The 25,836-nt window shown below is 46.5% G+C and overlaps 1 protein-coding gene and 1 non-coding gene across 5 annotated transcripts in view; both read right to left on the bottom strand.

Annotated features, from left to right (window-relative positions):
• KDM4A (lysine demethylase 4A) overlaps positions 1-25,836 on the bottom strand; it is a 57,581-nt gene that overhangs the window by 7,393 nt on the left and 24,352 nt on the right. For all 4 annotated transcript variants that reach the window (XM_039474219.2, XM_039474220.2, XM_074380689.1 and 1 more), the window contains exons 12-18: positions 13,608-13,728; positions 8,549-8,730; positions 6,458-6,662; positions 5,911-5,987; positions 5,209-5,264; positions 3,406-3,514; positions 2,691-2,876 (exon numbers count right to left, since the gene is read on the bottom strand). In XM_039474219.2, coding sequence (XP_039330153.1) covers positions 2,691-2,876; positions 3,406-3,514; positions 5,209-5,264; positions 5,911-5,987; positions 6,458-6,662; positions 8,549-8,730; positions 13,608-13,728 — 936 coding nt within the window. The remainder of the gene's footprint in view (positions 1-2,690; positions 2,877-3,405; positions 3,515-5,208; positions 5,265-5,910; positions 5,988-6,457; positions 6,663-8,548; positions 8,731-13,607; positions 13,729-25,836) is intronic.
• On the bottom strand, positions 17,164-17,286 carry LOC120366237 (small nucleolar RNA SNORA40). Its single transcript, XR_005580972.1, has one exon. It is a non-coding gene; the product is annotated as a small nucleolar RNA SNORA40 (small nucleolar RNA).

The raw sequence follows: 25,836 nt of genomic DNA, 5'->3' as shown, positions 1-25,836 counted from the left end.
CCTTACACCGTATCTTACCCAAAATTCTCTGAACAACAAGGACTTCTCTGATCTTGCTAGGAACTGACCAAATAGCACCTACTTACATAGGCAGCTCAGATATACATAAACATTAAAGTATGAAAGGAGAGACTCAATAGGTGCCCCGAGGCCTGGGCCCCCAGGCAAAGCTGCACCACATCTTAGCACCAGCGTTACCCTCAGGGCTAGGGCACAAAAACTCATGTTTCATAGATGTCTCCAGCTACACACAACAAACTGCTCCCCATTCCAAGGGCCCTGCCATTCCCATTTTTGATGCCCTCGCCATTCCCTTCTCATCCTGAACTTCCTGTTGATGCAAACAGGATCACAAAGCATGTGACAGCCTCATGTCCAAGCACTCCTGCTAGCCTGCCCAGGCACTCTGCCCCAGCCATGCTGGCCCCCCTTGCTGTTCCCTGAACAAGTGTGCCACACGAGCTGCCGCCCGGGGCTTCTGCACTGCTGGTTCTTCTACCTGAGATGCCATTCCCCGGTTACTTGCACACTGACTTCCATTCCAGTGTCAACGTATTGGCATCATTCCTTACCACTTAATCTTCCACTCCCCTTACCTGGATTAATTTTTATTCTTGCACTTCTCACCATCTGCTATACTGTGTATTTACTTGCTTCCTATGTATCTTTCAACTATACTGTATACACCAGAAGGGCAAGGACTTTTTTGTCTTGTTCAGTGGTATACTCCTGGCACCTAAAACTGCCTGGCACATAGTAGATGCTCAATAAATATTTGAAGAAGAAATCGGTGAAAGAAATACTGACTCAACAGTCCCCCCAATTTCCTCATAGCATGAACAGTCTACAGCTGCCAACTTAAGTATGTGGAATACTAACGATTATCACAAAATAATTATTCTGTGTATGACAAAACTCCTATTTCCCTATCATAGCTGTGTGTTAGTACTACCTCACGTTTTTACTTGCATCAAGGGCAAGTTTTCAGAATAAGAAGGGCATGGTAAGGGTACCAGGGATGGCCATGGCCCTTAAGACACTCTAGAATCTCATTCTCACACAGAGCATGTTCCCATCTTCCTAAGGTACTAACCATACCCCTGACCACCAGTCATGTTCAACATCTTCATGAAGAAGAATGCAGTCAGCCAACCAGGACTTTTCCACATCCCAAAAGGCTGAGTGAAAAGTTAATCCTTCTGGGCTGGCCATCTATCATGTTCTTCCTTTGAGTATGCATTTACCACACTGTTGTCAAACCTGTATGATCATCTCTTCAATCAGACTGTAACTCACTGACGGCAGAGCCTTCCCCAACTGTGGTCTGGATTCTGACCTGACTACCTCACGGGGACACTCCAGTTTGTAGTACTTAAGTGACCACCACACCAGCCCTGCCTTCTCTATCACACGTGACCCTCCTTCCTCCCACTGACTTGCTCCATTTTCTCAGCTGCTTCACTGGTTCATGCTCTGCTACCTGCTCCTTCCACTGGGAATCTCCAGAGCCCAATTTCTAATGGGAACTAGATTTAACGATGCTGTTAAATGCTAAAAGCCAAATCTTTACCCTCACTCTCCAGAATGCTCCAGTGACCTCAGCATTTCCTTTTCTCTTTCTCATCCCTCCTTCTCTCCCTTGCAGAACAACACTGCTTCAACCCAGTTCCTGATCGCAGTGACTAACATCATCATATTAGCACCCTTCCCATCTCTTAAGGGAGTAACCCGAGTCATCTTCAATATTTACTTCCCCTTTCCTCTTCCTCTCCCCTTCTCAACCCAGGAGGGTCAACAAACCCTATCAATTCTACCTGTTGTGGGATCTCAAAGTTAAATCCAACCCCAAAGCCCTGCCTATGTGTTTCCATTTCAGACCTCATTCTCTCCTAGGCTAACTGGTTTTCCTGCCTCAAATTCTTACTCTTTGAATCCTCTCTTCAAACAACCACCTAAGTGATTATCACAAACTATAATTCAGAATCAAAATATTCAACAAGTTCTCCTCATCCAATGAAGAGAGGTCAGAGTCCTGAGAGGGGCAGTGCAGGGCTTTCATCCTCCCACACTGTCCACCTCTCAAGCCTCACCCCCGTCACACTCCCATACCCAGTCTTTCATGGTCATTCTTCCGCAACTTGCTCATTCTGTTTCGGAAGCTTTGAATGGCCTCTGCACACAATTCCTTCTTACTGTTCAAAACCCACTTCAAATGCCACCTTCTATCCAAACCCTTCACAGCTCCTCTAACTAACACTACATGTCTCTTCTTCTCTAAGCTTTACCATTCAGAGAACTGCAAAAATCTCTACTGTCTGGCAATTAATGGCTAACTCTTGGGAGCTCTCAACATTTTCAGAGGTTCTGCATGGCGCGGACACTAGGTTAAGTAATAGGGATGCCCACATTAAGAAGATATGGACCCTTGAGGAGTTTATCCTGTTGGAGAGGCAGACAAATAAAGAGGTAATCAAAAGGAATCAACTACAAGCAGTTTGGTGCCACTGTATTATGGAGTACAAGGCAGGGAGTGGAGATGGACAGGGGCCGTCTCGCAAACCCTTAACTCATTAGCACTCTCCATAATGCAGAATGCTTGACGAAACAGTTGCTGACACAATAAATGGAAAACATGCAGAGAAAATGGTCACGAAACCTTAAGAGGATTGTAGAATGGCACCCTCCCTTACCTCCAAATTAGGAATCCTGTGCCGAAAGCAGGTAATGAAGACCACAAAAGGCCAGTCATCAGGCTGCATCATCACACCCGCAGCCTGGGCACAGCTCACATGGAAAGCAGTTGGGCAGCGGCCGTGAGAACACTGCACACAGCAGCCAGCAGTTCTTTTCCTTCGCTTCTTACAGAAGATACATTTCTGTAGCACAGGGGAAGAAAACCAGTGATTGCAGGAATTGACACTACAGCTTCCTCTATTGTTCCCCTCCCAAATGCAAAGTCAAGCAAGTAAGAACCAGCCCCTTCCCAAAATACGAGGACACAACAGCCTGCTCTAATCCAGGTCTGGCACAGTCTCGGCTCACTACAACCTCCACCTCCCAGGTTCAAGTAATTCTCCTGCCTCAGCCTCCTGAGGAGCTGGAATTACAGGTGTGTGCCACCACCCCCAGCTAATTTTATATTTTTAGTGGAGGCGATTTTATATTTTAGTTTCACCGAGTTGCCCAGGCTGGTCTTGGTCTCCTGACCTCATGGTCCTCCCGCCCCAGCCTCCGAAAGTGCTGGGATTACAGGCATGAGCCACCATGTCCAGTGTCCACTAAGGAGTTTAACCACAGAGTGAGAATCACAAACTCCAACCAAAACCTAGGGGTACAGGGGTCACTGTTCTCTTCTACCCATAGCCTTATAAATCAGGAAATTATATAGTGTCTACAAGCCCTTACCAGTTTGAAGCGGGGCAGGGGGATTTTGCTCACATCCACTGGACTTCTTTCTGCAATATTGACAAACCTTGCTTCCAGAATTGCCACAGCACATGAAACGTGGACCCACCTGTCAAAAGGCAAAGGCTACCTCAGTCACCTCTGGGCCCAAGGATCTGTGGCCATCTCTTCTCATGTGGGCCTGCTGACAGTGCTTCCTCCCTCACCTGGGTGACCACTGACTTTCACCAGCACGTGCCTGGGACCCAGGAAGGTGAGAACCGGAACTGTCTCTTCTCTGAGTATGTGCAAGCAGTGCCACCCCAACTGCTGATACTGCCACTTGCCACTGTCCACTGCCCTAGGTTAGCACAGGATCACACTTCTTACACCACGCACTCACTGTCTGTTGAAAAATGAGCAAAGTCGCAGGCTAATGGTGTGTGGCAGGTTTCAGGGAGTGAGAATAAACTGGAGAGCTCTGTGCAGACCTCTTTTACCACAGGACCTGAGTGCTTCCTGAAAATATCCCCGGCTGTGCCCCAATCTGCCAATAATCACAGCTCTCTCTTGGCCTCTGCCCAAACCTCTCCCGCAGGCTGAAATGACCTTTCCCTTCTGTTCCCTTTTTCCATAGCTGACTCACTCTTAAAGTCTGACCCAAGTCCCACTTACTCTGAGAGGTCTATTCAGCAGACATCCTTAAGAATTCAAGTAAGTTTTAGACATTTTGGGAAACCAGCATGCACCAAGAGAAGAACTAAAATTTTAGGTGAAAACTCTTAAAACCAGGCTGCATGAAAACCTACAACAGACAGTACTGGGATTCATGGAAGCTGTCTGCAGTACTGATGGGGCTGTCTTTTTAGAACAGGAACAAATTTGTTCTGTGTGGCCCTGAAGGGCAGAACAGGCATTCACAGGTAAAGGCAAGAGGTTCAAGCAGAGCCACTTCCACTCCAAATAAGAAATAATGTTCCCAGCACTATCCTGAGATTGTGAGGAACACAGTGACCTCAAATAATGGCAGCAAGTGCCTTTAAAGGAGCAGAAGCAGCAAGCAGAGTAGCCATCTATCAGGGACAGCATGACGGGGACTCCTGAGGGCAGGCGCTGGACTGAACGTATGCTGCAAGTTTCCACAGGAGTCTACTTGGAAGCAGAATACTCAGCACTGACCTGCATACACCATGCCCTAGACAGCCAGCTCTTTCAGGTCAGAAACCTCATTGAGCTTACGTTTCCACCTCAGAATGAGCAAACACATGTCTAAGCACAAAAATTCACTCCATGAGAACGAGCTGCCCAACAGCTGAGAAGCCCAGAAACTTCAGTAGATTCAGTTCCAAAGCAGGTGGGCCTGTCCGAGCTCTCCTCAGTGTCCTCCTTGAGCACACTCGTCTCATTCCAAACAGCAGGTCTGAGCCAGGGAGTTTGCCATGTGGAGAAGTGCTTGCTAGCCTGTGGCCACCTCTGCACACCAGCCCCAGCTGTGACAAGGTGAATGTCCTCACTCCAGCCCACAGTCCCTGTGTATCATCTTCACGGCCCTCGTATTCTCATGAGTCCATTCTTAGCTCCTTCAAAGGAGGATGTCACTGACATCTCTGCTGCAGAGAAGCAGCTGGAGTTGGAAAGTCTGGGGCTGCTTGGCTCCCTTAGCATTCCATTTTTAAAATAAGTCTTGGAGATGCTATTCCAGCTCCACACGATGTGCTTCCTAAATCCTCATCAGTCATTCAGAAGAACAGCTAGTACCCTCACAAAGGCACTGCATGCTTCAGAACTGACCGTGCATTCCAAGCCACAGCTCAGGAAACTTACCTGTCATCATTTGCTCTCTGCAGGGCCCCTCCTCGTAATGAGCATAAACAGCAGTCCTGCCAAGAAGAGAGAGGGAGGAAAAAGTGGTTAACACCAAGTCATTAACATTCAATCTGCTCTCCCTTGGACCTGCTCTGGGCAACTCCTCAACATAAGAAAGCAGCATAATAGCATCTGGGGCTTCACCTAGGCAGCCCCTGCACTGGGACGCCCTGTTGGAAGAGAGGCGACTCAGGGCTAAAAGTGTACCAAGTACACTTAGGATTGTGACTTCACACAATCCTCTTCACTGTTACTACTAATAACAACTCTTAGCAGAGTCACAAAAAATACTTAGCTTGAACTAGAAGCACGACAGGGCTCTGACGTGGGCTAGGTACAGCCAGGTTCCAGGGGGTACACTGAAGACAAAGCTGCACAATGAATCATCTGAGCCCCTTTCTGAGGCTCCAACTCGAAATGCCTAAATTGTTGTAAGGGAGTTATAGTTGGTCTTACACAATGGAGCAAACACAGCCTCCAGACTCCGTAAGTGGGCAGCCGCTCTCATTGTCATAGGACTCACAGTACTTGCTCTCTGACATCACTGTGTACCAGGCCCTATGCAGATTGCTGGGAATACTAAGTCCAACATGAAATCGTCTGGCCCTGAATATGTGCCAAGACTTGCAGTGAAGACAGTAACAGTGCAAGATCACTCACCTCCTCTAAGGCATTGGCTGAACACCGAGAACACATCCACTCTTCAGAAGCCTTTGCAGGGGGGACCCCATAGCAACCTAACAGGGACACCAAGATGAGCAAATTAAACCCGGTGGTCAGAGTCAAAAAGTGGATCTGCAACTCCTTTCCATATACCACCTCCCAAAGCTACAACCAAATTTCACAAAAAACCCTGAGTTTTCTTTAGTCTGAGTCCCTAGGACTCAGGCGTACAGTATGGCTCAAAGTCTCAAAAAATCAAAAACTACAGATTCACTAATACAAAAGGAAACGCCAGAATTCCTGCTGCTAGTAAGTAGCAGGGACTAATCCCTTTCTGCTATCTGCAACCAAGAGGATAGCACAGAGATGACTACTGCAAGTATGGACCCCTGGAGATACAGTAAAAAAAATCAACCAGCAAAAAACTCCCCAATAACATGGCAATAACCTTTTAGGGACTGGGAGGCCAGTACATGGCAAGGACTTGCAGTGAGCAGGTCCATACTCTTGGGACAGGACACAGAGAAAGGTGAGCAGCACTCACTGGCATGGACCCGGACGCTGCACTTCTTGCAGGAAACTAGTATGCTGGTACCATCCTCCTCAAGGTAAGGAGTAGAAAGGTTGATGTCCGTGCTGCAGCCAGTCGAAGTGAAGCACATTTCTGGAATCAATGGCTTGGTCCTCTGCTTCTGGGGGGCCAAATCTGGAGCATTTCCACAGTTCTGACTAAAGCCTCCAAACTCAACCTAAGGGGAAAAAACAAGTGTACACCTCAGTGAGCACACACCTATGCTCTTAGCCTTCCACCTGCTCTATCAGCAGAAAGCTGGCTCTCTTACCAATCTGACTATGGCTGCAGCTCCCTGGTGCACAGTTATTATCCCAGAGCTGCTAATTGAAGTTACCTCTAATGACTCAAATTCAATTTCTCACAGCAGCATCAAACAAAGGCCCCTAGGGGACAACTGAGAAAAGGGAGCAAGGTAAGAGGCAACTGGGATTTCAATCTTCCTGAAGCAAGTGGTAATAAAATGCACTGAGAGGCCAGGCAAGGTGGGACTGCAGTGCTGAGGCCATGCCTGTAATCCCAGCACTTTGGGACACTGAGGCAGATGGATCACCTGAGGTCAGGAGTTTGACACCAGCCTGGCCAACATGATGAAACCCTATCTCTACTAAAAATACAAAAATTAGCTGGGCATGGTGGTGCATGCCTGTAATCCCAGCTACTCAGGAGGCTGAGGCAGGAGAATCGCTTGAAGGCGGGAGGCAGAGGTTGCAGTGAACCAACATCGCACCACTGCACTCCAGCCTGGGTAACAGACTAAGACTCCATCTCAAACAAAACAAGACAAAAATGCACTGAGATGTTAGCAGGTAGGCTGCTACTGTGGGCTCCCTTACGTGCTACACTGTATGGTGACCCCACCTGGGGAGAGCACCCAGAGCAGATGCTCTTAATGGGCCAGCACTGACTGCCTCTGGTGATGCCTGTCAGCAGGTCAACAGCAGTGCTGAGCTGCAGCACTGTTACATGGCTGGAGCCCCACCTGTGATTCCTGGCTCAGGGTCCCTCCAGGAAGAACTTATATCCACATACTTCCCTTGGGAAACTATACTGATTGCAAGTATCTGCTGGCTCGGCTCTGCTGCTGGATGGCACCTTCACCGCCATTCTAAGGATGAGACCCAGAAACATGTCAACCCCAGAGCCTACGTCATTTGTGAAACTCCTACTTAGTATATCTGTTGATAGTAAGAACCCAGCCATTCACTCCTCTCACAAGCAAAGGCTTTGGTTTTGGGATGGAAAGGTTTAATGAGTTCCTAATCCAAAGTATATTGGTCTGAGGTTCCATTTTCAGCAAGCATGAATCTGGGGCCTTGCCAGTCTCAGCAGCAGCCAGGCCATTTTAACCACCAGAACAGGTAAGGACCATTTACCTACCCCTGCCACCCTGTGCAGGTCCCAGCTAGGACTGAGCTGGTCTCCTGGCACCTGCTACTCTGAATGCCTTCCTGGCATCCTAGAGCTGTACCCAAAGAGATCCATCAATGAAGCCACAGAAGCCCCAGAGTAGGAGACACACAGCTGAGCTCGGCAACCTCGCTTCCCAGCCCCTCCTCACATATCAGGCCCTTGCTTCTACCCAAGTTCCTTCTGCTACTGGCAACACCCATTGTGGTAATGAGAAAGGAAAGACAACATTAGAGGATCTAGTTTTTCATCTGAAGTTCAGACTGTGGTAAAGAAATTACAGTTCTCAAAAAAAGAAAAAAAAAAATTACAGTTCTCCACACTGGCCAGGACTGCAAACCACTTGGCAGGAATAGTCATGGACTAGACTAACAAAAATGCAGATTGCTATGCAAACAATGATGTCTGTGATGAGTGCAAGTGCAAAGGGAAGCCTAAGCCCACCCTCAACTTGTCTCCAAAGCATTCTCAATTGAAATCCACAATGCTGGGTTATCTGCCTGGAGAAGACTGACCAATACACAAATGGGGCAGAGAATGCTGGGGGCAGAGGAGGCCTTTCCCAAGACAACCAATGACAAGCTAAATACTAACAAATCTAGCTTCCCTCTGATTGCTGGTCCTGGGTAAAAAGAGTGCATGGAGCTGAGTTACCTGATGGTAAGTCTGGAAGATCATACAGACAGCGCAGTGAGGAGCCTGCTGGGCCATGGTCTCATTGAATTCCTTCTCGGCCTCAAAGTTTGGAGGTCGGTTCTGCCACAGCTGGCTCAGAGGTTTAGCCCAGGCCTCTGTCTCCTCAGCCTCTTCCTCAGGGGTCAGCTGTTCAGATGTCTCTAGAGGAGGAAACAGAAATGTGAGTCAGCACCAACCCTGCACACCTGTCGCTCTGCCTGGAGAGCAGATAAGTTCAACTAGGACTTCTGGTCCTAGTTTTGACCGAGGGTGACTCCTGGATTCCTAAGGATGTTAAAGGCAAAGGGTGGAAGCAATTGTCAATAGACTCCAGTATCTGGACGACGTGTAGGAAGTCCTGCCAGTACCCCATTCTCTGGCCAGACTGACTCATGGCCTCCATTCTTCCTCCTGCCCCACGAGCTCAGCTTGCTCTGCTCTCCCTTAACAGCTGCCACATTCAACCCCTCTGCCCAAGGACAGCAGAATGAACCAGCATCTTGCCAGAAACTGTCTTACTTGCTGCCTCCAAAATGTCAGCATGTTAAGTCCTTTACCTTTTAGAGTTTTCCCTTTAGTGCAACTAAACAAGGAAAATAACGGAATGGGCAAAGCTTAAAAGTTGTAATATCATGGTCCTTGGCCAGGACTTTCCAGCTACCTCTGGAAGGATCAGAGGTATGAACCTATTCTGGACAAGGTTCCCTAACCCTTCCTAGCTCTGCCTTAGAAGAAAGCAGAGCTGCGTGCCCAAAATGAATCCTCTTCCCAGCCACAAGACATAACATCCTGACGCTGGCAAACGATATCCTGCAGGCTAAATCCAGCCCACTCAGGAAGTTAAGAATTGTTTTTATTTTTGGGGATGGAGTCTCACTGTGCTGCCCAGGCTGGAGTACAGTGGCTATTTACATGTGCGATCATAGCCCACCACAGCCTCAAACTCCTGGGCTCAAGTGATCATCCCGCCAAAGCCTCCCAAGTAGCTCAGGTAACAGGCATGTACCACTGCACCCAGCTTTGTTTTTACATTTTCAGCATTGGGGCTTTAAAAAAAAAAAATGACAATCACAGAGACCAAGGAGGACTGTACAGCCTAAAATATTTACTTCCTGGCCCTTCATATATCCCTGGTCATGACAGACCGTACCTCCTAGGTATGCTAGACAGCAGAGCATACAACTTATTGGACTTCACCAAGGCCTGGGAAAGAAAAATCCCCTCTGGGTGCATCTTCCTACAAGAAAGGGATATACAGCTGAGTGGAAAACAAAAAAACATTAGCTCACAAAACTCATATAAGTGATAAAGGTGCACATTTCCCAGTTCTTCCTCAATCAGTGAGACAGGGGCATAGTCTACAAGCTCCCAGCAGAAACAAGGAAACAGAAACAGGGAAGTAAAAGGAAACGCCAGAATTCTGAAGGTTATGAGTAAATGACAGTCTTTGGTAGATGTCCAAAATGTTTCTCCAGATGCTTCACCATGCCGGGGAGTTATGAGAAGCTACAGTTGCTATGCCCTTCTTTGTCAAGTGTGATCAAGCAAGGCCCAACTATGCGGCCCCTGATAGGAGACTGGCTTTGTGCCAGCCTCATCACATGGGGCATTCCAAGGGATCACTGCATCTCGCTATGAGTGGCATCCAGTGATCTCGCTTCTTCCCAGACAGAAGTGCTTTCCCAGAGGCCCTAAAATCTGTTCAAAGCAGCCAAGGAGAGCTCTGCTCAGTACCTGCATTAGGTTCCTGTTTCTTCATTTCTGGCAACACCAGCTCAGTGCAGATAGTTTTGTACTCTGCCCTCAAAGTCATGTTAAATCTAAAGGCGAGGCCGGGCGCGGTGGCTCACGCCTGTAATCCCAGCACTTTGGGAGGCCGAGGCGGGCGGATCACAAGCTCAAGAGATCGAGACCATCCTGGTCAACATGGTGAAACCCCGTCTCTACTAAAAATACAAAAAATTAGCTGGGCATGGTGGCGCATGCCTGTCATCCCAGCTACTCAGGAGGCTGAGGCAGGAGAATTGCTTGAACCCAGGAGGTGGAGCTTGCGGTGAGCCGAGATCGCACCATTGCACTCCAGCCTGGGTAACAAGAGTGAAACTCCGTCTCAAAAAAAAAAAAAAAAAAATCTAAAGGCGGGCCGGGCGCGGTGGCTCAAGCCTGTAATCCCAGCACTTTGGGAGGCCAAGGCGAGTAGATCACGAGGTCAAGAGATCGAGACCATCCTGGTCAACAAGGTGAAACCCCGTCTCTACTAAAAATACAAAAAGTTAGCTGGGCATGGTGGTGCGTGCCTGTAATCCCAGCTACTCAGGAGGCTGAGACAGGAGAATTGCCTGACCCAGGAGGCGGAGGTTGCAGTGAGCCAAGATCGCGCCACTGCACTCCAGCCTGGGTAACAAAAGCGAAACTCTGTCTCAAAAAAAAAAAAATCTAAAGGCATCTGGCAGCTGCCATTGTCCTCAGTGTAGCCTAAGGACACCAACGCAGACAATTAAAATCAACCCCTGTGTGCCCCATTGTTCAGTTGCAATCAGGAGCCATGGTGCCTAGAACCCAAGCACAGATTTTTTTTCTTTATTCTGGCCAAACAGGAGTGATCAAGATAAAATGGAAGAAACAGAAACAGACAGATAGGCTCACACTCACAACTAAAAAATTAACACACTGACATCTGTTCCATTTACAAAGCCAAAAGTGGCCCCAAATCATTACATTTGTGAATACTGAATGATGAGGGAAAATGTTCACTACATTAAGCGAAAATTTCAGGAAGCAAAATTATACAGTTTACATACGTAATACTTCATTGAGCTGTAGTTCAAATGTGTGTATGTCACTGAATTGTTATGCTTGAATTGAAATTTATTTTAAAGTAGGGGGAGGCATAAACATTAAAGAAACAACTTCCCAATACAGTATGTGATCTTAGCTTGATTTATATTAGAGTTCAAAGGAAATAACTATAAAACACATTCTTGGGACAAGCAGGGAAAGATGGGCATGGACTGAAGATGAAAGGATATTGTGGGGCTGGGTGTGGTGGCTCATGTGTGTAATCCCAGCACTCTGGGAGGCTGAAGCGGTGAATCACTTAAGGTTAGGAGTTCAAGACCAGCCTGGCCAACATGGTGAAACCCCCATTTCTACTAAAGGATACAAAAATTGGCTGGGCATGATGGCATATACCTGTAATCCCAGCTACTTGGGAGGCTGAAGCAGGAGAATCACTTGAACCCAGGAGGGGGAGGTTGCAGTGGGCCAGCTGCACTCCAGCCTGGGCAAGAGTGAGTGAGACTTCATTTCAAAAAAAAAAGTAGGGGAGGTTGTATATTATTATCTCAATTGCATTATTTCATTATTTTAAAAAGATAGACATGGACATATTCTAATATATGACTAGAAAAGTCAGGAGGATAAATAATTAATATATTCATAATGGTCATCTTTGAAGGGTAATTTTGTTTTCCTCTTGGTAACTTTTACAGTTTCCTAAAGTCTACATTGCTGTAAACCAATCGGGAGATAGGCTGGTGCGACCCAGAGAATCTGAAGCTCCTGTCTGGGTGGAATAAGAACACGGAGGGCTTCCCAGGACCTTACTCAGGGTCCTGCTGCACTTCTGACTGGAGGGCAGAAAGGATGTTCCCCATTCAGTTTATCATGATCTTTCAACTTAAAACAACAACAACAGCAGAGATGGGGCACTGACATCAGATCAGGAAGGAGAGGACCGGGTAGGACAGAGCCTGACATTAGTCAAAAGTAACAAGTACAATTGATTCTGCTCTCCCTGAGGGTGCCAGGGCCCAATCACAAACACAGCTGGAGCTGAGGCTCTGCAGTGCTGATCTTCCTGGATCTCTGGGCTCCAGGAAGCATAGGAGACCACTCTCCACTGATGTCAATGCACCCTGAGCTTCAGTGCTACATTGCCTGGTTCTCCTTACACATGACTGCTTACCCCACTTCTCTGCCTCCTTCACAGGCTCCCCTCCCTCCTCTGTCCACCTATCCCCAGTCTCTGCTCACCCCAATAGGTCCCCTCCCCCAGAGTGGCCTCATTTTTCCAACAATGGTATCAAATGTCACCTCAATGCCAACTCATAAGTCCACATCCACAGGTTTCCCCAACCAAAGCTATAAACCGGGGACACACTCAACTCATTCTCCTCAACTACCATCCTCATAGCTCCACAGCCAGTCACCAAATCCAGCTAATTTTATCTTCCAAATACACTCCCTACCACCACCATCCCCTTCAGACCTTCATATTGTAGACAGATCATTACAGAAGCCCATCTGGTCCTCTCAAAGCCATCCTCGAGAAGCCAGCACTAGGAGTGATCTTTGCTAAAGGCATCTAAATGACCATGACATTCCTCTGCTTAAAACATGTCACTGGCTCCTGAATGCCAGTAAGACAAGGTCCTTACTTTGGCCTCCAATGATAACACTGTCCAGAATCTGGCTTCCCTCCTCCTACCCCACCTATCACTCCACTCCCTGGCCTTGCCCTCCAGCTCCAGCCACACTGAGCTGACTATAGTTCCTCTGACGACAGCCTCCTGCTTCTCTCCATGGCTATGCTTGCTGTCCTTCTGCCCAGACTAACATCTTTTCTTTCTTGTGATCTGTTTACCTGTCCAGTTTCCTCACTACCCTGTGAGTGTCTTGAGGGCACGAACATTATCTTAGTTAGCTTTGCAGCCACATATCCAGCACAGGGCTTTGCATCACTGACAGAATTTTCTATCCTGAAAAATCAGCCTTGTACCTCCCAGGAAAAAAAAAAGGAAAAAACCTGCCTGCAGTTATCCCCTAATGAGGGTACACTCCAAGATACTCAAACTTACAATGAAATCTGGTTAGTCAATTCAATATAAGGAAATCCTGTCCTCCTTATGGAATATCTGGGAGAGCAGCTAAGCTGCAGGCCCACCCTTATCCCTCAGCTTGGCCTTCTGATGTCCTGTCCTGTCAAGTCTAATGTGGTGAGCTGCTTTCCTCCTGGTGAAGAAAAAACAACACTTACCCTCATCACTGACACACTCCTGCAACACAAGTGGGTGATGGCGGGGGAGCTTGCTTAAAGGCTGACGGCGGCCCTTGGACTTCTTATTCTCCTCCAGGGAAAACATGTATTCATCTGCAACCTGGGCAAACCAGAAGAAATTAAATTGGTCATGTCTCCACTTGAGACACAGCACAAGTTAGCCTTACAATGAAAACCAAAGGAAAGAGAGGGGCACAGAGCAACAAAAAGATGTATAAAATCAAACACAGAAAATGCCTGTCTTAGAAAAAGCCTAATGACAATACCACATCGCAAACTAGTCTGAACGGGGATTATGTAAATTTAGGGCAAAACCCAAGTGTAGTTCACAGCTCTCTCAGGAGCAACCTGAAACAAATGTACCAAAAACAAGCCTGCTCTAGCTCTGAGAAAGAGCCATGCCCTATCCCTTAAGCTCACTGTCATGAGACTACTGAGGTAGCCCAAGTCGCTCCCTTGAGCCCAGGAGGTTGAGACCAGCCTGGGTAACATGGCAAAATGCTATCTCCACCAAAAAAAAAAAAAAAAATTGGCCAGGTATGGTGGCATGCACCTGTAGTCCCAGCTACTCAGGAGGCTGAGGTGGGAGGATCACCTGAGCCTGGAAGATCAAGGCTGCAATGAGCTGAGACTACAACGAGAGCCCTCAACGAGCCCAGGGGGCCCTTTCTTGGCCCAGAAGGTCAACAGTACCTGTTAAAATGTGCCAGGCAAGGCCGGGCGCGGTGGCTCAAGCCTGTAATCCCAGCACTTTGGGAGGCCGAGGCGGGTGGATCACGAGGTCGAGAGATCAAGACCATCCTGGTCAACATGGTGAAACCCCGTCTCTACTAAAAATACAAAAAATTAGCTGGGCATGGTGGTGCGTGCCTGTAATCCCAGCTACTCAGGAGGCTGAGGCAGGAGAATTGCCTGAACCCAGGAGGCGGAGGTTGCGGTGAGCCGAGATCGCGCCATTGCACTCCAGCCTGGGTAACAAGAGCGAAACTCCGTCTCAAAAAAAAAAAAAATGTGCCAGGCAGCTGAGCCACCCAGGAGTGTCTAGGGGACACCTAAAGGGGTGAGCAGCAGCTGACCTACTAAAATAGGCAAACTTCTCCTTATACACTGCCAAGACTTCAGCTCTAGCAGATACTGTTCATTCCTCAGTTAGTTGATTCTTCTCCAGGGGAGAACATCAGCCAGGACAGAAAGTGCATCTGAAACTCTGGACTGGCTGCAAAGGGAAAGGTTGATTTAACACTGTATTTACATAATGTCAAAGCAAGTGTAATTAGATTTAAATGTACAGGACTGGCAGAAACACTACAGAAGGGTTTCTCCCTAATCAACAGATTTAAAACTTGGTTATACTGACATTAGGAGACGCAGGGTTAGCAAATCCATTAAGCAAGGAAATGAGGCCTGAAAGAGGGCCACTTTGCAACTGTGACAAAAACCAATGCCATAAATGCTGCAGTGCTACTTCAGAGAAGATGCCCTGGGCTGACAAGACTCCATGCGTGACTACACAGAGCCCCAGGAGTTGAGGACCACAATTGGAATGCCAAGAAAAAACAACTTCTAAACAGGCCATGTCCAGGAAGAACCCAGCCTGCTCTTCCAAACGTAAATTTTGCCAACAAGTATTGGCATCCATTTGCCATTCATTCAACAAATATTCACTGGGCACCTACTGTGTGCAAAGGCCTGCCCAGGAAAGGAAGAAGGTGTGGAGAAACGAAGAGGATGTGATCTGTGCTTATGTGATTAAGGATGCTGCAGCCGTATGGAGGAATACGGTGGCGGGAGAATATTAGGGACCTTTTCCTACTGATGTCCATGAAGAACATGAGCACAGACTTAATCAGACCTGAACTATACCAACTATCTAAACCACTGGTTTTCAAAATGTACATCCAAAAAGTGCCTCAGGAGCCTCCATTACAGTGAACAAAAAGGGCTTGAGGCCCCACTTTCTTTCCAACCAGAATGGCTCTGCTTTTGATTTATATTTTTTAATTGATTAAAATTTTACTTAAAGGGTTCTGGCCAGGCACAGTGGCTTACGCCTATAATCCCAGTACTGTGGGAGGCTGAGGTGGGCGGATCCCTTGAGCCCAGGAGGTAGAGACCAGCCTGGGTAACATGGCAAAATGCTATCTCCACAAAAAAAAAAAAAAAAAAAAAAAAAAATTGGCCAGGTATGGTGGCATGCACCTGTAGTCCCAGCTACTCAGGAGGCTGAGGTGGTGGGAGGATCACCTGAGCCTGGAAGATCAAGGCTGCAATGAGCTGAGACTACACCACTGTACTCCAACCTGGGTGACAGAAGTAAGGCTTTGTCTCCAATCAATCAATCAATCAATTACATAAGTAAAAGAGTTCTCTGGCTAAAACAAAGTGAAAAAATCCATACTTCCCCAACTTTGATAGTCTCACCATGTAAATAGAAAATTTAGGAGCATGTACCCCCAAACCATGTACTACTTACTAACCAATTACATAAACTAATACTAATCAATTACATATACTAATACTAATGCACATATGCACATTTTAAAGCAAAAACAGACTATAAAAGGTTAAGACAGGCATGGTGGCTCACGCCTGTAATCCCAGCACTTTGGGAAGCTGAGGTGGGAGGATCATGAGGTCAGGAGTTCAAGACCAACCTGGCCAACAGAGTGAAACCCCATCTCTACGAAAAATACAAAAATTAGCCAGGTGTGGTGGCACACACCTGTATTCCCAGCTACTCAGGAGGCTGAGGCAGGAGAATCATTTGAACCCAGGAGGCAGAGGTTGCAGTGAGCTGACATCACGCCACTGCACCCCAGCCTGGGTGACAGAGTAAGATTTCCTCTCAAAAAAAAAAAAAAAAAAAAGGAAAAAAGGTTAAGATAAAAACAAAGCTTATTTTGCTTTATTCCTATACCCCAATAATATTCTTTCTTGTTTCCCTGCCACCTGCCCCCACCGGCACTTTGAGGGCACCTGGAAAATAGGCCTAGAACATGTGGGCAGATACTAGGAAGAAAAAGAAATGAGAATAAAGAAGCCAAAAATGATGGGTATTTCTAGCCTGGACCACCAAGGTGAGAGGCTTTAAGAGGGCTCGTGTGGAAGTGGGGGCTAACAAACCAGGTTCAACACACTGCATGGGGTATATAACATGTACCCAAGGGTCTTTTCATTTGGAAATACCGAAGGGAAGCAATAAGAAATTCAGACTGAGGGTTCAGAAAAGAGGTCAGGGCAAGATCTGGGAATCTGCAGCACCAGGTTCAGAATTAAAATGGTGGGAGAAGATGAGATTGGCGTGGATAACAAATTGACTAAGACTTCCAGGGATAGAAGAAGAGAAGGGAGAAAAGGAGACTCAGAAGCAGACAGGTAAGAGGAATACCAGAAAGCCAAGAAGGGGACAGCTTCAGGGAGGAGGAGATCCACAGGACAAAGAACAGGAAGAGCTGAGCAGGGAAGCGGCCAAGCACTCACCTGGCAACGGGGAGCTATCAGGACTGTTTTTTGTTTGTTTGTTTTTCCTTATCACAGTATCCCTTCTTATATGTATCAAAACTCATACTGAACAACTGAGTTCTGGGTTGCAAGAGGATTTATTTTTTGCACCTATCCATAAGTCTTTGTCCACAAGTTAAACAAAAACATAAGTGTAGTCAGGACTGTTTTTTGAGATAAGTTCCATTGGACAAACAAGAAGAAACTGAGTGAATACATCACAGACTATTTTTGAGAAGATAAAGGGCAAAATGAGATCATAGTTTGAGAAGGAAGTTTCCTCTAGAATTGTATTTTAGCTATGATAGGGGCTACATGAGTTTGGCTTTATAAGTAAAGAAGAAAACCTTGTGAAAGGGAGAGACAGCAGGATATTTGGTAGAGAGAACAGTTCCCCAGTATGCCCACATCCCAATCCCAGTGAATATGTTATTCTAACATGGCAAAGGAGAAACAAGGTTGCTAATCAGATGGGTCTTTTTTTTTGAGATGGAGTCTGGCTTTGTTGCCCAGGCTGGAGTGTAGTGGCGCAATCTCAGCTCACTGCAACCTCTACCTCCCCGGTTCAAGTGATTCTCCTCAGCCTCCTGAGTAACTGGGACTACAGGTGCATGCCTCCACGCCCAGCTAATTTTTTATATTTTTAATAGAGACGGGGTTTCACCGTGTTAGCCAGGATAGTATTGATCTCCTGACCTCATGATCCACCCACCTTGGCCTCACAAAGTGCTGGGATTACAGGCGTGAGCCACCACGTCCCACCCTCAGATGGTCTTTAAAATAGGGAGAGCATCCTGGATCATCCAGGGCCCAATGTAATCCCAATGGGGCTTATAACAGAAGAAGGAAGCAGAAGAGTCTGTCCGAGTGATGTGAGGCCAGAGAGACTTTGATGCTGGACGCTGCTGTCTTTGATGATGGACACAGAGGTCCAGGACCCAAGGAATGTGGACAGCCTAGGGAGGCTGGCAGGGCAAGGAAATGGGTCCTCCCCCAGAGCCTCCAGGAAGGTACACAACCCTGCTGCCACCTTCATTTTAGCTCAGTGAAACCCAATTCAGACTTCTGAACTAAAGGCCCCTAAGATAATAAGCGTTTCAGTCTCTGAGTTTGTGGTACTTTGTTACAGTAGCAATAGGAAATAATTACAGGCTAGGAGGTAGGGAGATCATCCTAAGATCCAAGCAAGTTCCAGAGGAGTTGGAAGGGTGAAGGTCAAGAACATCAGAATGCAGCTTGGGAAAGGAAAGGACACCTTTTCCATGATCAGTATATTCATAGCACCTCCTATATACCTGTACATGGTGGGAATACTTGTTTTGGCAATGTAAAGATGAACATGACATGATCTCTAACCACAGGGAGGGAGACCTGGTGTCCAAGTCGGAAGTCTGAGCCCTTTCCACTACCATCATGTTGCCTCTGACCAAAGCAGTCAGGTCCACTCAAATATCTGAATGTCTTTTCACACTTCCTCACCCTGACCAGTACACCTACTATCATGGCATCCGCACCCTCCTAGCAGTGCTGCCCTCCCTGGGATTGCTCCAGTTTCTAAATTCTCTTGGTATATAACAGAAAAGTCAGGGTTAAAATCCCACTTCGACCAACTAGCTATGTGAGCCTGGACGAGTAGCAGCCCCACCAGTAAAATGGGAGTAACAAACTCTTCCCCAAAGACCTCTTCTTGCAGACAGGGTGGGATAGCAGGCAGTCTCCCAGGGCCCTTCCTGCAAGAAAACTGGAGCTCAAGTCTCCCTTTTTTTTTTTTTTTTTTTGAGACGGAGTTTCGCTCTTGTTACCCATGCTGGAGTGCAATGGCACGATCTCGGCTCACTGCAACCTCCGCCTCCTGGGTTCGGGCAATTCTCCTGCCTCAGCCTCCTGAGTAGCTGGGATTACAGGCACGCGCCACCATGTCCAGCTGATTTTTTGTATTTTTAGTAGAGACGGGGTTTCCCCATGTTGACCAGGATGGTCTCGATCTCTCGACCTCGTGATCCACCCGCCTCGGCCTCCCAAAGTGCTGGGATTACAGGTGTGAGCCACCGCGCCCGGCCTGCTCAAGTCTCCTAAGTTCTTTGCTCCCTCCTCCAACATCTGGCACCCAGGGTCAAGGTTAGTGCTCCTAACAGGGTTTATTCTGTACAGAGAAGAACTATTCTCCCACCTTGTTTTAGGAACTCACTTTTCAAAGCAGCTTGAACTAACAAGCCCTTCTGCAGCAGACACATGGCTGTGGCTCAGTCAGTACTTAATGGAAACTCTACCGCTTTGGTTTGGCCATGGTGCTTTTACCAAAAACTGCAGTTTACCAGACTGACCTTAAAAAGGCCCTTGACATAGATGGTAGCGTGGAACCTGAACAGCAAGCAGCCCAAATTACAGCTTGGGGATGCTTAAAGTGGGGGTGGGGGAATATAAGGGTGCTCTGAGGAACCCAGTTGTCTACGAATATAGATCCAATGCTATTAGACCTCTCCAGGGATGGGCAATGCTGCTCAGCTTCTGGCCCCAAACTTTTGCTATCTGTCCCTTATTCCTCCCAGTCAATTAATTCTGATGGTGGCTTCTTACTAAAACAAACCTGACCTTCCATTTACTCATTTCATCCTCATTACAAAGGGTTCACAGGCCAAGCCCTGTGGACCGTGCTGGTAACTCCAGAAATGAGGATGAATGTGGCACAGAGCCCAACTTCTAGAAGGTTATATTCTTCACCAGCCTATGACAAGGGCATTAAGAAGCAAGCACTCTAGGGCTTCAAAGAAGGGAACTAGCTGGAAAGCAATGAAGAGTTCCTAAGAGCAGTGGCTTTTGAAAAGGGCTGGGCTACAATAAGCGAGGTAGTTATCTGACTACTCTAGATGACCCTCAGAGATAAATTCCCCATCTCCTCCCATCTGCATTCTGGTGACAGTGGCCCAACAAAGTAGAATGTACTTACTGCCACTGAATTGTATACTAAAAAAACTGTTAAAATAGGTGAATTTGAGATCATGTCTATATTACCACAATTTAAAAACACAGGCTGCGTGTGGCGGCTCATGCCTGTATCCCAGGACTTTGGGAGGCCGATACAGGAGGATCACTTGAGCCCAGGAGTTTGAGACCAGCCTGGGCAACATAGGGAGACCCCAATCTCTACAAAAATGAAAAACTCAGCTGGGCATGATGGCACATGCCTACTTGAGAGGCTGAGGTGGGAGAATCATTTGAGCCTGGGAGGTTGAGGCTGAAGTCAGCTGAGTGAGATCGCACCACTGAACTCCAGCTTGGGCAACACAGCAAGACCTTGTCTCAAAAAAACAAAAACAAACAAAAAGAACCTATCTGCAACCATCCCCTCCTGTCCCTCCACCTGCACTCCCACTTCCGTAGATCCCCAGAATCCAATCACTAAGTCTTCAACTTCCCTCACACGGCAGGACCCTGCCCTTTAATACAAGGCACACTTGACCGTATCTCCCATTGTCTTAAACTTTTCTCCTGCCCTGGCCCTGGACACACTCTTCTTTCCTAGTTCTCCTGACCTCTGGCTGCTCCTTCATATTCTGCTACCTGGGCCCTCTCCCACAACCCCACACTGTGAAACTCTTCTTCACTCTACATACATTCTTCCATGCCCACCGGTGCCCTCCTGGTGACTCCCACCCGCAGCTTCAAGGCTTTATGTATTTCCATAGCCCACCTCACAAAAGTCACACTTCGGATGTACCCAAACTCTACTCATTTCCTGGCTCACAATAAAAAACCCTTTAGTTTTCTTATAACCACTACCCTATAAGGATGGCACCACCATCCATCCCAAGAACTCAAGCTGGAAACCCGATTCACGTCCCATGCTACCCTCTGACTCACCCCACATCCAGTCACCCAGTCCTATGTGCCTACCTTCCGAGTCCATTTTCTGCTCCCCATCCCTATCACCACCACCCACAGGTCCTCGCTACCTCTCTCTCAGATTAAAGAAACGGGTTCCTAATTGGTTTCCCTGTCTCAAATCTTTTTTCCTCCTTTCCTGAAGTAGAAGTATTTAGTTGTAAAAATAACATGTAAATCATAAAAATATTCAAATGATGCATAAATGTAGGAAGTGAAATCATCCATAATTCCACCTTCAAGAGAACCTCTGTTAACAATTTCTAATTTTGCCTCCTTCTTCCTCCCCCCCAAAATCTTTATACTGCCTCCAGAACAATCTTCTAAAACATCAGTGCAGTACTTAAAAAACCCTTTACTGGGCTGGGCACAGTGACTCATGCCTATAATCCCAGCACTTTGGGAGGCCAAGGTGGGCAGATCACGAGGTCAGGAGATGGAGACCATCCTGGCCAACGTGGTGAAACCCTGTCTCTACTAAAAATACAAAAAACGTAGCTGGGCGTGGTGGCGCATGCCTGTAGTCCCAGCTTCTCGGGAGGCTAAGGCAGGAGAATTGCTTGAACCCAGGAGGCAGAGATTGTAGTAAGCCAAGATTGCGCCACTGAACTGCAGCCTGGGCGACAATGAGAGACACTGTCTCAAAAATAAATAAATAAATAAATAAAAATCCTTTACTGGACAATCAATGACAGTTTCTTGATGAAGTCAATGATGAGGCAAAAAAAAGCGAGGCATGCTGGCCTACGTTAAGGAAGACTTCAGGACATCATAAACAAATCAAAGGGTTGGGCCTTGATTTAATCCTGATATAAACCAATCAACTGTAAAATAGATTTTGTTTGGACAATGGGGAAATTTGACTATGGACTGGATAGTAAATGATGCCAAAGAATTTTCGCAATTTTCTTAGGTATAATAATGGCATAGTTATTACCTAAGAAAGTGACCATATTTTTCAGAGATACACACTCAAGTAGGGAAGAAATGACATGGTATCTGGGATGTGCTTTAAAATACTTCAGCAGAGAGGTAGATTAATGGGCACAAATACATAGTTTGATAGAAGAAATGAGACCCAATGTTTGACAAATTAGTAGGGTGACTACAGTTTACCATAATGTGTTGTACATTTCAAAATAGTTAGAATAATTTGAATGTTTCTAGCATAAAGACGAGACAAATATTTAAGGTGATGCAGTTCCCAATTACAATCATTTAATCTTTACAAATTATATTAATGTATTAAAAATATCATATATATCCCAAAAATATGTATATTATATACCAATAAAGGTAATATAATTTTAACACAAATATTTCAGCAAATTGAAAACAGGACAAACAAAGCAAAGTGGACCTGACACCTGCTAGGGTATTTGTAGGTTCACTGTATTATTCGCTTTGCATCTTTCAAGATACTGCGTCATTCTGTCACCCAGGATGTAGTACGGTAGTACAGTCATGGCTCATTGCAGCCTCAACCTCTCGTGCTCAACCAATTCTCGTACCTCAGCCTCCCGAAGTGCTGGGACCACAGGTGCATGGCACCCTACATGGCAACCCTCTGCATCTTCGTGTGTGCATTTATTTATTTATTTATTTTATTTATTTGAGATGAAGTTTCGCTCTTTCACCCAGGCTGGAGTACAGTGGTGTGCACTGCAACTTCCGAGCCGGGGTTCAAGCAATTCTCACTGCCTCAGCCTCCCAAGCAGAGGGGATTTATAGGCATGTGCCAACATGCCCGGCTAATTTTTTTTTATTTTTAGTAGAGATGGGTTTTTGCCATGTTGACCAGGCTGGCCTCAAATTCCTGACCTCAGGTGATCCACCCACCTTGGCCTCCCGAAGTGCTAGGATTACAGGTATGAGCCAGCGCACCTGGCCCTTTGTGTGTGCATTTAAAAGAATTAATTATACAAGTTTTCAATTTCCAAATACATATGATATATATGGTGGGGACCCTTCTGCTGCTCCCTACACAAGAGGTCAAACTACATCACAGAGCAACAACGCAGACCCTCCAGGTTCTGGCTCTTGACATCCCCCATCAGTACCACCTGAGGCCCTTTCCAGTTCGATACACCTGAGACAAACTAAACCACTGCAGACCCCTAAGTGCTGTGACCCTGGCATGAGCTATCATGATCATTTAGAACACCCTCCTCTGCCAGATTCTCTCTTCAATTTCATTCTATCCACCTGGCATTCTTCTTCTAACCTCAGGCCTAGCTACAATGCTTCCTTCTCTCGGGCAGTCCTGAACTCCACACTCCAACTCCAAGCTGAGCTGCTAACTCACCCACTTATACCACATTAGGTATCATTAAGTACTTGAAATATTTGCTCTTTATCTATCCTAGACTATGAGTTCCTTGAAGGCAACAGTCCTGGGCTAGAGTAGGCATGCTATAAATGATTACAAAGTAGAGTGAAGAGGCAGGGCAGCCAAGACAGTTTTAGAGACTTTTAAGAGCGTTTTAGAGACTTTTAAGTAGTTCAAACAAACAAGCCAGCACATATTGGAGGTGGATGGGTGGTTGGTGATGGAATGGAGAAGGGTATTAGGATATTATTATCAGGCTAGACCTGAGAAGTACATACAGAAATAAAAAGGAACCAAGAAGACACTCAGTGGTTTTCTGAGCAGAGGATTGAACAAGAGAGACATGTCTGCTCAAAGACTCAGTGGTTTTTGAGCAGAGGATTGAACAAGAGAGAGTATGCTTCCGCTAGCATACTTCCACATGGAAGGAGTTCTGGCTTTTCTCCCCACCCTGCTTCCCTTGAAAGTCATGCTTCATTTCACTAGGATCTATCTTTTGGAGAGGGAGTGCATTCTGGCCTACATCCATACCACATTGAAGCTGAGTGCTTCCATGAAAATGCTTTGCCTCTAGAGGGGCCTGGAGACATCAAGAATAAATGAGTAGGCCAGGCATGGTTCACACCTGTCACCCAAGCCCTTCGGGAGGCTGAGGCAGGCAGTCAGGAGTTCGAGACCAGCCTGGCCAACATCCTCCAGCTCTACTTAAAAAATACAAAAATTAATCGTGAGTGGTGGTACATGCCTGTAATCCCAGCTACTCGGGAGGCTGGGGCACGAGAATCATTTGAACCTGGGAGGTGGAGGTTGCAGTGAGCCAAGATTGCACCACTGCACTCCAGCCTGGGTGAGAGAGACACTGTCTCAAAAAAAAAAAAAAAAGAATAAATTAGTAGCAGGGCCATTTGGCCACAGGTTAAGTCACTTTCTTATATAAGTTAATGACTTTAACTTATAATTAAAGCAACATTCTGAGTTCCATATGCCTGACTCTTGTATCATCAATTAAATAGTTCCAAAGTTTGAAATAAAAGAAAAAAAAGGCCGGGCGCGGTGGCTCAAGCCTGTAATCCCAGCACTTTGGGAGGCCGAGGCGGGTGGATCACGAGGTCAAGAGATCGAGACCATCCTGGTCAACATGGTGAAACCCCGTCTCTACTAAAGATACAAAAAATTAGCTGGGCATGGTGGCAGGTGCCTGTAATCCCAGCTACTCAGGAGGCTGAGGCAGGAGAATTGCCTGAACCCAGGAGGCGGAGGTTGCGGTGAGCCGAGATGGCGCCATTGCACTCCCGCCTGGGTAACGAGAGCGAAACTCCGTCTCAAAAAAAAAAAAAAAAAAAAAGAAAGAAAGAAAGAAAAGAAAAAAAGAGGGAGAAAAATTCAACCTGAGGAAGCTGAAATGAAAGAAAAAAAAGTTCAAAATTTGAGAGTGAAAAGGACAAGTATTATTTATTGGCTTCCTGCACCTCCCAGCCCAAAAATAATACCACAAAAACTTGACTCTCTAATAAGATTAAGCAGTTCTACAAAGACTGAACAATGCATATAAAGTATTTAATATGCTGGGGCAGTGGGCATGTTGGCTCACACCTGAAATTACAGCACTTTGGGAGGTCAAGGGAGGAGGATCACTTGAGCCCAGGAACTAGAGACCAGTGTAGGCAACATGGTGAAATCCCATCTCTATAAAAAAAAAAATGCAGAAAATGACCCAAGAGTGGTGGCATGCACCTGTCATCCCAGATACTTGGGGAGGTTGAGGTGGGGAGGATGGGTTGAACCTGGGAGGCAGAAGTTGCAGTGAGACGAGACCGTGCCACTGCACTCTACCCTGGGCAGCACAGCAAGACCCTCTCTCAAAAAAGAAAAACAAAAAACAAAAACCATGAAGTATCTGGTATACAGTGAGCTCTTGCTATTGCTTAGCTGCCTTTTGTGATTGTGATTGCAACCAGAAACAAGAAAGTCAGGAAGACTGCAAGAGGACAGTGTGAACTGCAGGATGAACAAAATGGCTCCAGGCCTTTGTGAAGGAAGAACTGCTAGGTGGCAACTGGGAGTTTAAGAGACTCTGGTTTCCAGGCTGAAAAAACCCTCCTTTATGGAAGCTGCCATTAGAAGGCACAGAGAACTGCAATCAGAGGCAGTGAGAAGGAAACACAGTAGTTATTAGCTCATTAGCCCACAACCACAGTGGGATGAAAAGAGGAACATTCACATGGTAAAAAAGAAGTCTACAAAAACTGTACCCTGAGATTCAGAGAAGGCACTGAGAAAAGTTGTATGAGTATTAATAACAAGGAGACAAACCTACCATTAAAAGACTACTGGCAACACTAGGGAAATGTGAATAGGACTGTCAGTACTGCAGCCAACCGAAACAGAAAGCAAATGTGCCAATGTTAATCATATATATGATGAGCACACATAAGGCTTCATGATGGTACTCTGTAAATACTTAAAAAATTTTCCGCGCCGGGCGCGGTGGCTCAA

The sequence above is a fragment of the Saimiri boliviensis genome, chromosome 11 (genome assembly GCF_048565385.1).
Source record: "Saimiri boliviensis isolate mSaiBol1 chromosome 11, mSaiBol1.pri, whole genome shotgun sequence".
NCBI classification, from domain to species: Eukaryota; Metazoa; Chordata; class Mammalia; order Primates; family Cebidae; genus Saimiri; species Saimiri boliviensis.
The sequence above is the reverse complement of the archived record's forward strand: the minus strand, read 5'-3'. Positions and strand labels throughout refer to the sequence as shown.